We start from the raw sequence: 12,847 nt of genomic DNA on the forward strand, positions 1-12,847 counted from the left end.
GGCAGAAGATAGAGTTTAGCGTGTATACAAATGCCCTCTAATCTGCTCTAAATGATGGCACTTGGGAGCCGGTACTGACCGTGCTGCTGGGAGGAATTCAGGGATGGGCCAAGGCGATGCACGTGGAAGCCGTACCTTGAGCCAAACCACAGAACAGAAAATTGGAGCAGAATTATATAAATCAAGGTCAGAAATTTCCCGTCCAACCCACAGGGTGGAGTTTTCGCTATTCCTATCCATCCTCCTGAATATAAACCCTGATTTGATGTCAGTAACTGGAAGGAGCAGCTGGTGGGACTCTCAGCTGTCTGCATTCACCATGAATCTCAAGGTAGTCCTTGTGTTCCTGGCACTGTCTCTCATCACCATCTTTGCCCTGGCCTATGTCTTGCTGACCAGCCGTGGTGGCTCCAGCCTGCCTCCCCGCTGCCCCTCTGTATCCCCCCGTGCCCAGCCCTGGACACACCCTGGCCAGAGCCAGCTGTTTGCAGACCTGAGCCGAGAAGAGCTGATGGCTGTGATGAGCTTCCTGACCCAGAAGCTGGGGCCAGACCTGGCGGATGCAGCCCAGGCCCGACCCTCAGACAACTGCATCTTCTCGGTAGAGCTGCAGCTGCCCCCCAAGGCTGCAGCCCTAGCCCACCTGGACAGGGGGAGGCCCCCACCTGCCCGGGAGGCACTGGCCATCGTCTTCTTTGGCAGACAACCCCAACCCAATGTGACTGAGCTGGTGGTGGGGCCGCTGCCCCAGCCCTCCTACATGCGGGATGTGACCGTGGAGCGTCATGGGGGCCCCCTGCCGTATCACCGACGCCCCGTGCTGGCAACCGAGTCTGCCCAGATGTGGATGCATCTGAAAAAGGTGGAGTTCCCCAAGGCCCCAGTCTTCCTGGCTTCTGTCTTCAACTACAATGGCTCCACTTTGGCGGCTCTGCATGCCACCCCTCGTGGCTTGCGCTCAGGGGACCGTGCTACCTGGATAGCCCTCTACCATAACATCTCAGGTGTCGGGATTTTTCTTCACCCCGTGGGGCTCGAGCTACTGCTGGACCATAGGGCTCTGGACCCTGCCCACTGGGCTGTCCAGCAGGTTTTCTACCTCGGCCACTACTATTCAGACTTGGGTCAGTTGGAATGGGAGTTTAAGGCTGGCCGGCTGGACGTGGTTAGAGTTCCTCTACCCCTGCCAGATGGGGCCTCATCCCTCCGCTCCCGGGTGTCCCCAGGTCCTCTCCCCCCTCTTGAGTTCTCACCTCAGGGCTCCCGGTACAGCGTCCAAGGGCACCTGGTGGAGTCTTTCCTCTGGACATTTACCTTTGGCCATGGGGCATTCAGTGGCATGAGAATTTTTGATGTTCGGTTCAAGGGTGAGCGAGTGGCCTATGAAGTCAGTGTCCAGGAGTGTCTGTCTGTCTATGGTGCCGATTCGCCCAAGACCATGATGACCAGATACCTTGATAGCAGCTATGGACTTGGCCGTCACAGCCGGGGCTTGGTGCGGGGAGTAGACTGCCCCTACCAGTCTACCATGGTGGACACCCACGTGTTGGTGGGTCAAGGGGCAGTCCAGCTGCTCCCGGGGGCTGTGTGTGTATTTGAGGAGGCCCAGGGACTCCCTCTCCGAAGGCACCACAATCAGCTTCAGAGTCATTTCTATGGTGGTTTGGCTGGCTCAGCCCTCGTAGTCAGGTCTGTGTCCTCTGTAGGCAACTATGACTACATTTGGGACTTTGTGTTGCACCCAAATGGGGCACTCGAAGGGCGGGTCCATGCCACGGGCTACATCAACACAGCTTTCCTGAGCGGGGGAGAGGAGAGCCTCCTTTTTGGGAACCGCGTGGGGGAGCGAGTGCTGGGGGCGGTGCACACACATGCCTTCCACTTCAAGCTGGACCTGGATGTGGCAGGTGAGTGCCCCGGGGGATGAGGACGGACAGTTGGGGTGGGCCAGAGGGGAGGGAGACCTCCACATCAGGCCCAAAGAGGTAAGAGGGTGGCATTCCAATACCACAGTTTATTGTGGCAACAGCAGGGACTGATGTGAGTGTTTTGACTGCAGTTAGCCTAGATGCTGGGTCCGCTGGGTGTTTAGCAGAAGATAGGGTTCCACTGCCTGGCCCCTCTGACCTGAAACTTTAAAATGAAACGTAATGGCTGTGCTGGCTAGCTGGCTGCCTTAGCCTGTCTGTGGGTAGGGAACTGGCCTTGTCAGGCTGGATGCAGCTGGAGTTGGGGCTCTGAGTTCTTCGTTATTCTGAGAGAGTGTGGAGGTGGGGAAAGCAAGGGGATGAGCAGAGGTAGGAAGCAGCATCTAAAGAGGTTTATAGAGTGGAGGTAGTGCCGGGGCCTGAGAGAGGGAGTAGCTGGCTGGGGGCTGCTCCCACAGAATTTCAGACGACTAGGGAGACAGCATAGGGGCCCAGGCGCCTTCTGGGGAGGCCCAGCCCATTGCTGCCAGCACTCGTCATCACAGTAGGCTCTCCAGTGACATGGCAGGTCTGTAACAGGCTTGATGCAAATGTAGAGGGATTTCTCAAGTAGGGCTCTAAGCACCAAGGGCTTTCTCCTCTTGACAGATTTTTGTCCAGTTCAGAAAATAATGAACCAAATCAGATTATTCGCCCAGACAGAAAATTTGGGATCCGCCAGACCCTGTCTATTTTAGTTACAGAAATCGAGGAGGGTGGGGGGAGATGGGTCAGAAAGTGGCTCCCCATGTATAATGCACCGTAACTCGGCATATTTCTTGTGAAACATTTTCATATCCTCTTGAGTGTAAACATGGCACATGTGCCTCTGTGTGTGTGGTGTGGAGGTGGAGGGGAGGAGAGCTAAGAAAATAGCATGATGGAAATGCTAGTATTAACTAGATTATTCTTTGACAGATTCGGTATATGACTATTTTCTGATGTGAAGTTTTCTCTCCAGCACTTTGACGTTAAAGAGCCTTGTCTTAGGATGTAAAATCAAGTAACACTTACTGGATCCTTAGAGCATGCAGCGCAGGCTCGTGCTGTGGGCCAGGGGCTGTGTCAGACGCCTGCACACAGGGCACTGGCTGCATTCAAGACAGCTCCCTTGTGCTAGCACCTTCATGGAAGTCAGACTGGAAGGAACTGACAGTCTGAACCTGCAGAAAGAGTATAAGCTTTCAGAGATCACCCCAGACAATTTTAAAGATACAAATGTATTTATTTATGAAAAAGACAAAGTGGTCCCTGCCAAATTGAGAAGAGAAGAAAAACAAAGTTTCAGAGTCAGGAGGAGGATGCAGGGCACCAGAAGAGGGGATCAGGTTTTTCCAGCCAGCTTCTCCAAGACAAAAATCCCTTTCATAGTTAGAAGAATGTTGTTAGCCACCTGTGTGTGCTTTTCCATTTATGGAGCTCAGCCACAGAACAACTTTTTTTATGCCTAGTGTAGAGATTCACAAGCTGAATCAAATTTGCTTCACTACAGAGAAGCAAATAATTGGTCCAAGGTCTATTGGATAGACCAGGGCCCAGAACTTTCTGCAGCAATAGAAATACACGCCTGCCTTGTCAAGTCTGTTAGCCACCAACCATAGGTAGCTGTTGAGCACTTGGAATGTAGCTAGTGTGACTGAGGAACTGAAGTTTTAAATTGAAAGAGCCTCTTGTAACCGGTGGTAGCTATTGGACAGGACAGGTTCAAAGAAGATCAGCTAGCCCTCAAGTCCAAACCTGGTTCCCAGTGCAGAGTGCTGTCTGCTGGGCTCTGCAGCCCTTTTTCAGGCCAGTGCAGTGGGCGTCACGGAGATGACAAGGGACCTGTCTCACCTGGTGTGGAACTCCTCTCCCTCCCCTCACCCTGGCAGGGCTGAAAAACTGGGTGGTAGCTGAAGACGTGGTGTTTAAACCTGTGGCAGCCCCTTGGAGTCCGGAGCACCAACTGCAGCGCCCACAGCTGACTCGGCAGGTCCTGGGAAGGGAGGACCTGACGGCTTTTTTCTTGGGGAGCCCCCTTCCCCGATACCTTTACTTGGCTAGCAACCAGACTAATGCCTGGGGTCATCAGCGCGGGTACCGAATCCAGATCCACAGCCCTCTTGGCATACACATGCCGCTGGACAGCACCATGGAGAGGGCCCTCAGCTGGGGGAGGTGAGGAGGGCCCCGGGGAACTGGGTGGTAGGGAAGGGCTGGTCCCCTTCCCATCCCAGCTCTTAAGAGACCCCAGCTCACTAACCTCAGTGGGCCCTTCACCCCTGGATCTCTCAGATCCAAGCAGATAATGGGACGGGTATCAGTCTCACACAGAACCTGATTCAAAGGCTATCTGGGCTGTCCAGGCCCTTGATGTCTCCTGACACTGCCCTTCCTACAACATTCCTGGTTAGATACCAGCTTGCGGTGACCCGGAGGAAGGAGGAGGAGTCCCAGAGCAGCAGCATCTATTACCAGAATGACATCTGGACAGCCACTGCGGCCTTTGCTGACTTCATCAACAATGAGACCCTCTTAGGAGAGGTTGGTAGCCCTAGGGGCAGAGGACCAGGGCTCCCCTGAGCCTAGTGTCATGGCTGTAGGATGGAGGGTATGGTAGGTTTCCAGCTGTTAGATTAGGGGCCAGGGAGTCCCCTGATGACCAACATGGCTCTTCCCTCCTAGGGTGAGATTAGCTCTGAGACCAAACTACAGCTGCTAACATGGATGAGAAGCCTGTTATTTGGGCCTGGGCCTGGAGACTGGGGATCGTGGCTGAGGGGAGGTTCTCTGGGTCTCGCCTCCAAAATCTCCAGCTCCTCCTCTTCCTGCAGGACCTGGTGGCTTGGGTTACAACCAGCTTCCTGCACATCCCCCACGCTGAGGATGTCCCCAACACAGTGACTCTGGGGAACAGAGTTGGCTTCTTGCTCCGACCCTATAACTTCTTTGATGAGGACCCCTCCATCTTCTCCCCTGGCAGTGTCTACTTTGAGAAAGGCCAGGATGCTGGGCTCTGCAGTGTGAATCATGTGGCCTGCATTCCCCACCTGGCAGCCTGTGTCCCGGACCTGCCGCCTTTCTCTTACCAAGACTTGTAGCCCTGAGTGTATGGAGGAACATGGGCAGGGCAGGGTGGTGGTGGTGCTAAGACCTGTACCTTCCTTCCTATTTCCACTTCCTGCTCTCCTGACACTCGACCCTTGGGAAATAGCCTCCTACCACATAAACCCCCATATACCCTGTTGGTAAACTCCTGTTTCCAATTCATTGTCTTAAAAATGATGAATTTATACAAATAATGCCATTATTAAAATATTCAGGCAAAACCCCTCACAAATCCTGCCACTCAGAAATAGCTGGTATTCACATTTGGTGAACATTATACCAGACATTTCTTTATGCATGTGCATTGAAATGGAAAAATATAATTTTTGAAAAACCTCATGGTGTGTGTAATTTATAATAAAGAGTATTATGAGATTTTTACTTGAATTTCTTCTGTTTGACTTTTGAAGTATCTAGAATCCCCCAGAGAATATTAGGGATTCTGGCCAGGGAAATTAGCCAGGGAGGAGAGGGGGCAAGGGGGACAGACCTGGCCAAGAAATGCTGCTTGGGAAACTGAAGAAGGGGGGTGGGGGGTATTCTTGGAAGGAGGACAGTAGTTCCAGTTGCAGGAAAGGAAACATCTGGCCCTGGGAAAGTGAGGGCTAGGGAAAGAAGAGGGGTTGAGGGGGACAAGGGGCTGCCCCCCTCTGACATTTCTATGCATTTCTGTGCTCATTCTGGTTAGCTGCATTATTTTGAAATCCCCACCACCCCTTCCCCATACACCAGAGCTCCCTTGACCCAGAGAGCAGAATCTGAATTGGGAGTCTGGAAGACAAAGCCATGTAAGGGCTGTGGAAATCGCTGGGGCCCTGCCTTAGCCCCGCCCCAGCCGCCCCACCCCGCCCCCAGCCTTCCCATGCTCTCCCCACCTTCTGTTTCCTTTGCATCGGAATACTGAAAACCTCAGCCAGAGTCCAGGAACCCTCAATACAGGGGCCAAAAGAGACCCTCTTCTGCTGGCCTGAGAACACGTTTCCAGTTTGGTTCGATCCTCTGTCTCTGTAATCACGGGACCATGAACCAGAAGACCACCCTGGTGCTCCTTGCTCTGGCTGTCATCACCATCTTTGCCTTGGTGTGTGTCTTAATAGCTGGCAGGGGAGGAGATGGGGGTGAAGCCAGCCAACCTCACTACTGCCCCTCCGGAACCCCCAGTGTCCAGCCCTGGACACACCCTGGCCAGAACCAGCTGTTTGCAGACCTGAGCCGAGAAGAGCTGACAGCTGTGATGAGCTTCCTGACCCAGAAGCTGGGGCCAGACCTGGTGGATGCAGCCCAGGCCCGACCCTCTGACAACTGCATCTTCTCGGTAGAGCTGCAGCTGCCCCCCAAGGCTGCAGCCCTGGCCCACCTGGACAGGAGGAGCCCCCCACCTGCCCGGGAGGCACTGGCCATCGTCTTCTTTGGTGGACAACCCCAGCCCAATGTGACTGAGCTGGTGGTGGGGCCGCTGCCCCAGCCCTCCTACATGCGGGATGTGACCGTGGAGCGTCATGGGGGCCCCCTGCCCTATTACCGACGCCCCGTGCTTCTCCGAGAGTACCTGGACATAGACCAGATGATCTTCAACAGAGAGCTGCCCCAGGCTGCTGGTGTCCTGCACCACTGCTGCTCCTACAAACAAGGAGGAGGGAACCTGGTGACCATGACCACAGCCCCCCGCGGTTTGCAATCAGGTGACCGGGCCACCTGGTTTGGCCTCTACTACAACATCTCAGGGGCTGGGTACTATCTGCACCCTGTGGGGTTAGAGCTGCTGGTAGATCACAAGGCTCTGGACCCTGCCCAGTGGACCATCCAGAAGGTGTTCTTTCAAGGCCGCTACTATGAAAGTCTGGCCCAGCTGGAGGAGCAGTTTGAGGCTGGCCGGGTGAATGTGGTGGTGATCCCAAACAATGGCACAGGTGGGTCCTGGTCCCTGAAGTCCCAGGTGCCCCCGGGTCCAACTCCACCTCTGCAGTTCCATCCTCAGGGCACCCGCTTCAGTGTCCAGGGCAGTCGAGTGACCTCCTCATTGTGGACTTTCTCCTTTGGCCTCGGAGCTTTCAGTGGTCCTAGGATCTTTGACATTCGATTCCAAGGAGAACGACTGGCTTATGAGATCAGCCTGCAAGAGGCCGTGGCTATTTATGGTGGGAATACCCCAGCAGCAATGCTCACTCGCTATATGGATGGCTGCTTTGGCATGGGCAAGTTCGCCACGCCCCTGACCCGAGGGGTGGACTGCCCCTATCTGGCCACCTATGTGGACTGGCACTTCCTTCTGGAGTCTCAAGCCCCCAGGACCCTACATGATGCCTTTTGTGTGTTTGAGCAGAACAAGGGCCTGCCCCTGAGGCGACACCACTCAGATTTTATTTCCCAGTATTTTGGGGGCGTTGTGGAGACAGTGCTGGTCTTCAGATCTGTGTCAACCTTGCTCAACTATGACTATGTGTGGGATATGGTCTTTCACCCCAATGGGGCCATAGAAGTCAAATTCCATGCCACGGGCTATATCAGCTCAGCGTTCTTCTTTGGTACTGCCCAAAAATACGGAAACCAGGTTCGGGAGAATACACTGGGCACCGTCCACACCCACAGTGCCCACTACAAGGTGGATCTGGATGTGGGAGGTAAGACATGCTGGCAGAGGCATTGATTTTGTACAGGGGGTTGAGGAGTTGTCACTATTTGCTTTGGGTTTGATGGAGGTTTCCCAGGAAAGGAAGATGTGGGTATGCGGTTTTGGAGTTTCATGCTTTCTCTTAGCTGGATGGGAGAGAGTTGACTGTTGAATTTCCCTGTGATCTTAGGGTACAGGGATCTGTGGCTGGGTACAGAGATGCCAGACTCCATCCACATGACCTCATCAGAAAATCTTGGGAAAAAGCTCAGCTTAGAGAAGAGACAGTATCCAGGCTAAGGGTCCTCTTTGCCCTCCTCCCTCCCTGGCACCTATACGGGCCCAACTTGAGTGAGGCAGACATTTGTTTTTTGGCTTCTCTGTGTCTGCCTGCAGTGCTGGTGTTGGGGAAGATCTGGGTGCATTCTGCTGAGTCCCTGGCACATGTATGCCAGCTCTGGATATCCCCAGGAGCACATTTCCTTGGCAGGTGGGCCCTCCTCCTCCTTGAGTTTTCATTTCTGGGCACAATACATTTAAATGTGAAGGGTAGAGAGGATACTGTGGAATATTCCAAAAAGTTTCTGGAGTTGGTGGTCACAGAGAGCCAAGGTAATGGGATATTTAGGAGTCCATGACATTTCACTGTTGTTCCCCACATTGATTTCATCACCAGATTTTTCTTTCTGTTCTGCTGCTGAATATCTCCAACCCGTCGCCTGGCCTTCCTGTTGTCCCTGCTGGGCGCTAGGCCTCTCTCTGCTACTTCGACTCCAGGGTTCACCCTGTGCTCAGAGGGACCTACCAGCCCAGGACAGCCTGCTCCCTCACACACTTCCCAGTTTCCCCGTCACTAATGGATTCCCAACTGCAAAAGGACCAGCCAGGCCTGTCCCTTCAGAGGGCAGCTGCCACCTGCCTTCCAGATGCTTCCCTTTGCTGTTTTAGCCACACCCTCACCCTCTGTGTCCCTGGAAACACACACAATAGGTGACAATTGGGCTTCTTTGCTTTTGCTCCTCTTTTGCTCCAGCCTTGAATACTTTGCCATGCCATCTCAGATGGTGACATCCTTAAGGCCAAGCTGAAACGTGGACCAGAACTGCCTCTCTTCCTGCCTGTACCTGGGTTCCTCTAACTGTGAATGTTGAATGTGCTCCTCTCACACTGTAGGCTCTTTAGGGCTTGGCTTTCCTCGGACTTCTGTGAGAGCAGAAGGGTAAGGTTGCATTCATCAGAGTGTCCCCAGCACTGAGCACAGGTGTCTTCACTAATAAGTGTGAAACAAGGAAGGAGTGAAATGCTCAAAGAAATATTTCAGAGGTCACCAGCTTTGGCTGAAAGATGTGGAGATCCTGGGATGAGGGGAGGGAAGCAGGGGACACAGTGAGTCTGGTCTCTTTGGCCCCTACTCTGAAGCCAGGTGCAGGCAGAGTCCGTGGGGTGGCGCAGCTGCCTGACCAGCCCTTCCTCATCCTCTCACCCCTCCAGGACTGGAGAACTGGGTCTGGGCTGAGGACATGGCTTTTGTCCCCACAACGGTACCCTGGAGCCCTGAGCACCAGATACAGAGGCTGCAGGTGACCCGGAAGCAGCTGGAGACTGAGGAGCAGGCCGCCTTCCCCCTGGGAGGGGCCTCCCCTCGCTACCTGTACCTGGCCAGCAAGCAGAGCAACAAGTGGGGGCACCCTCGCGGCTATCGCATCCAGACGGTCAGCTTTGCTGGGAGGCCGCTGCCCCAGAACAGCTCCACAGAGAGAGCCATCAGCTGGGGGAGGTGGGTGGTGTGTATTGTTGGAGGTGGGTGGATGAGATGAGAAGCGCATGTTGGGAGGGGCAACTGGGAACCCAGTTCAAGATCTACACGAGGTGAGGTAAGAGCACAAAACATTTCCTGGTTATCAAAAGGCCTGCAGTAGACACATGGTTCCCTTGGAAGGCTAAGGCCCAGGCAGATAAGTCTTTCCTGTTTTTCTGATGCTGTGAAATCCAAAGGGATCAACAGGAAAAGGACATGAAAAGATGTTGGGCTCAGGTCAAAAAGAAAAGAAACACAAAGAAAAAGATCAGCCAAGCACTGTATCTTTAAAAAAAAAATGTTGGCCAACCACCAGGTGGGATGTGGGATGTACAGGAAGCCAGCTGCACACTAGGGTGACATCACGATGAGGGTGTGGATGAGCTGGGAAGCTGAAGGTCCATGGGCTCAGCTCCCTTCCATGATGATCAGGAAGCAGGACAGGGACGGTGACCATGGACCCCTGACCAGAACATCTCTAGGTACCAGCTGGCCGTGACCCAGAGGAAGGAGACAGAGCCCAGCAGCTCCAGCGTCTTCAATCAGAATGACCCCTGGACTCCCACTGTGGACTTTGCTGACTTCATCAACAATGAGACCATTGCTGGAAAGGTCAGCTGACTGTGGGAGAAGAGGGAGGGGTGGGAGGCATAGAGATCAGCCCCAGCTTCCTTTGGCGGGGGGCCTGAAAGCCCGTGATCAGCTGAAGGGCTGAGCTGACTCCTGCTTCCGTGCTTTTGTGGATCTGCTCACTATTTGTCGGGGGAAACTTCCTAAGCTGGGAGTTCATCTGCAGACCCTGGCTGAGGTTCCAGCCTCTCCTCAAGAGGCAGCAGCTCTCTCAGTCTCTGCTTGTGGACTGAGTCCTTTAAGGGCCCCAGGATTCAGAAGGGCTGGAATGACCAGGGAAGACCACATCTCTTATACCTAAAACTTCTCCATTTCTGTCTTCACCACTAAAGGATTAATTTCCAAATGCTGAACTTTTCTGCCACCCAAACCTGATATACTCTCCTCCATTTTCCTTCCTTCAGTTACAGTTTGGGAACTCTCCCAGAGTCGGGGGAAGTGCTAAAGTAGCCTGTGGTTGTCATCATTTCTCTTGGGATGGGTTGGCTGATGGCGATGTGATGGGAAATGTCAGAGATGGCACTTGCAGGCTGGGACATTGGAGGCTGGTGTTGCTCCTAATATGAAGTTGATTCTTTATGCTTTGACTTCTGGGTTACTATGAAAAAAAGGTTTAAAGCCCTCTAGAGTGATGGTGATGCTGGGAGGGATTGGGGGCAAAAGGAGAAGGGGACGACAGAGAATGAGATGGCTGGATAGCATCACTGACTTGATGGACATGAGTTTGGGTAAACTTCGGGAGTTGGTGATGGACAGGGTGGCCTGGCGTGCTGCGATTTATGGGGTTGCAAAGAGTCAGATATGACTGAGTGACTGAACTGAACTGAACTGAGAGTGATGGTGGACTCCCAAAGTGAATCCTGTGGGAGGCAGAGGTGTCCTTAGCAGCACCAGGCCTCATGACCCTCTTTCTTGCCTCACTAGGACTTGGTGGCCTGGGTGACAGCCGGTTTCCTGCACATCCCTCATGCAGAGGACATTCCCAACACAGTGACAGTGGGGAACGGTGTGGGCTTCTTTCTGCGACCCTACAACTTCTTTGATGAGGACCCCTCCATCAATTCTGCTGACTCAATCTACTTCCAAAAACACCAGGATGCTGGGTCCTGTGAGGTCAACTCCCTGGCTTGTCTGCCCAAGGATCCTGCCTGTGCCCCTGATCTCCCTGCCTTCTCCCACGGGGGCTTCTTCACCAATTAGGTGTTTCCTGGGATGGGATATGTGACTGTGGCTCTAGGGTCTGGGAGTGTGGGGAGAAGGGCCAGGAACTGGGGAGCCTGTGCCCTCTTCTCCCTCCTCACACCCCTGGGTCCTCTCTCTCCTCCATCGTCCTCCCTTGCTTACCGCCTCACTGGGATCATCCTGAAGCTATGCTGCCTGAATCAGGGGCTTCTCAGCTCTGTGCACCCCAACTTGCTGGGTTCCTGTCGCAGAGGAGAGGAACGGTCAGCCGAGAGGCTGGAGTCATGGTTACACGTTTCTACAAGACTCCTCGGTTTGGTGTTTTTCATTTTCTTTTCTTTTGTCTTTGCTTTCTGCTTTCCCCAAATGGTTTTAGGCCATGCCAGGTCTCTCCTGAGACTCCCCAGTCCTCACTTGACAGGAGAGGAAGCGAGGTCTCTCTGGGGATGGATGCCTAGAGGCCGTGGGCAGGGTTCCTGGCAGGCTTGTGAATCCAGGAGTCCAGCTGGAAGGGGCTCTTTGGCCCATGTTTCCTCTCATCCTGGTCCTCCTTCTCCCTCTTCCTTCTTGCCTCACCTCCTCCTGTTCTTACCTATTCTTATAACCTGGGATTTACATCCCAGCCCTGAGGAGATGTTCCTCAGCTCTCACTTTTCAACTCTGGTCTCCTCTCCTGACTCTAGGCCTGTGGAAGTCTGAAAATGCAAGGGACATCTAGCTTGAGAGGACAGTCCCTGTCTGTCTCCCTGTGTCTGGGAGCCGCCCCTTCCCCCAGTCCAGGGGCAGGGTGTTTCCCCACAGTTCTTTCTGCCCATTTGTATAGGCCTGTCTTGCATCCTCTTGCAGAGGATGCTCATGGAGACAGCAGCAGCTCTAGTTAGCACTTGAGGTGGTTTGTGGGTGCAGTGGTAATGAGGAGTGGTCATTTTGTGCCAGGTGTGTGGTGTGACCAGGGTCCTCTGAACTTGGCAATAGCCAACATAGGTGACTGGGTGAAAGCCAAGGGTGAGAAGCAGAAAGACCAGTCACACCATGCCATGGGGCCAGGGGCGGACCAATTACGTGTGAGCATGCAAATGAGCCAGGGCCTCTGTGGGTGGAGCCTCCCCCACAGGCTGTCCCTACAGGATCCGGGGTCTCTTCACAAATGTCCAAAGGTCGGACATAATAGAACTCTGCTTCCCTAGAAAATTTGTTAAGTAAGTTCTAACACAGCTTGACAAAGAAATACTCTGCAGCTATAAAACTATATCTTTTTATAGAAATTATTCTTCTAAAGAGCAAGGCAATGCACAGAATTGTGTATGGGCACCTTCATTTGTGTTTCACCTCCTACCATGGGGGAGGATCATATAAATCCATATTTTCATATCTTATAGATGCATATTCAGAAGACACGGGTAACACTGGTTGCCTCTGTGAAGAGGAACAGGAGGTAGGGACTTGGGAGGGAGACTTGATACTATATATCCTTTTGTACATTTTGAATTTTGAACTATGTGACTGTATTACCTATTCATTTATTATTATTCAAATAATAAATGGGGCTAAATAAGTTCTGACTTCATTCTT

The 12,847-nt window shown here is 53.2% G+C and overlaps 2 protein-coding genes across 3 annotated transcripts; both read left to right on the top strand.

Annotated features, from left to right (window-relative positions):
• Positions 1-319: 319 nt before the first annotated feature.
• AOC2 (amine oxidase copper containing 2) lies at positions 320-5,439 on the top strand. Its single transcript, NM_001206861.3, has 4 exons — positions 320-1,907; positions 3,839-4,124; positions 4,361-4,490; positions 4,781-5,439. Exons 1-4 carry the CDS (start codon positions 320-322, stop codon positions 5,045-5,047), a joined length of 2,271 nt encoding a protein of 756 aa, NP_001193790.1. The 3' UTR covers positions 5,048-5,439.
• A 518-nt stretch (positions 5,440-5,957) lies between these two features.
• On the top strand, positions 5,958-12,830 carry AOC3 (amine oxidase copper containing 3). 2 transcript variants are annotated; one of them, XM_024979561.2, is made up of 5 exons: positions 5,966-7,675; positions 9,157-9,442; positions 9,946-10,075; positions 11,018-11,201; positions 11,462-12,830. In XM_024979561.2, exons 1-5 carry the CDS (start codon positions 6,076-6,078, stop codon positions 11,731-11,733), a joined length of 2,472 nt encoding a protein of 823 aa, XP_024835329.1. In that variant the 5' UTR covers positions 5,966-6,075; the 3' UTR covers positions 11,734-12,830.
• Positions 12,831-12,847: the final 17 nt, after the last annotated feature.

The sequence above is a fragment of the Bos taurus genome, chromosome 19, assembly GCF_002263795.3.
Source record: "Bos taurus isolate L1 Dominette 01449 registration number 42190680 breed Hereford chromosome 19, ARS-UCD2.0, whole genome shotgun sequence".
Classification (NCBI taxonomy): Eukaryota; Metazoa; Chordata; class Mammalia; order Artiodactyla; family Bovidae; genus Bos; species Bos taurus.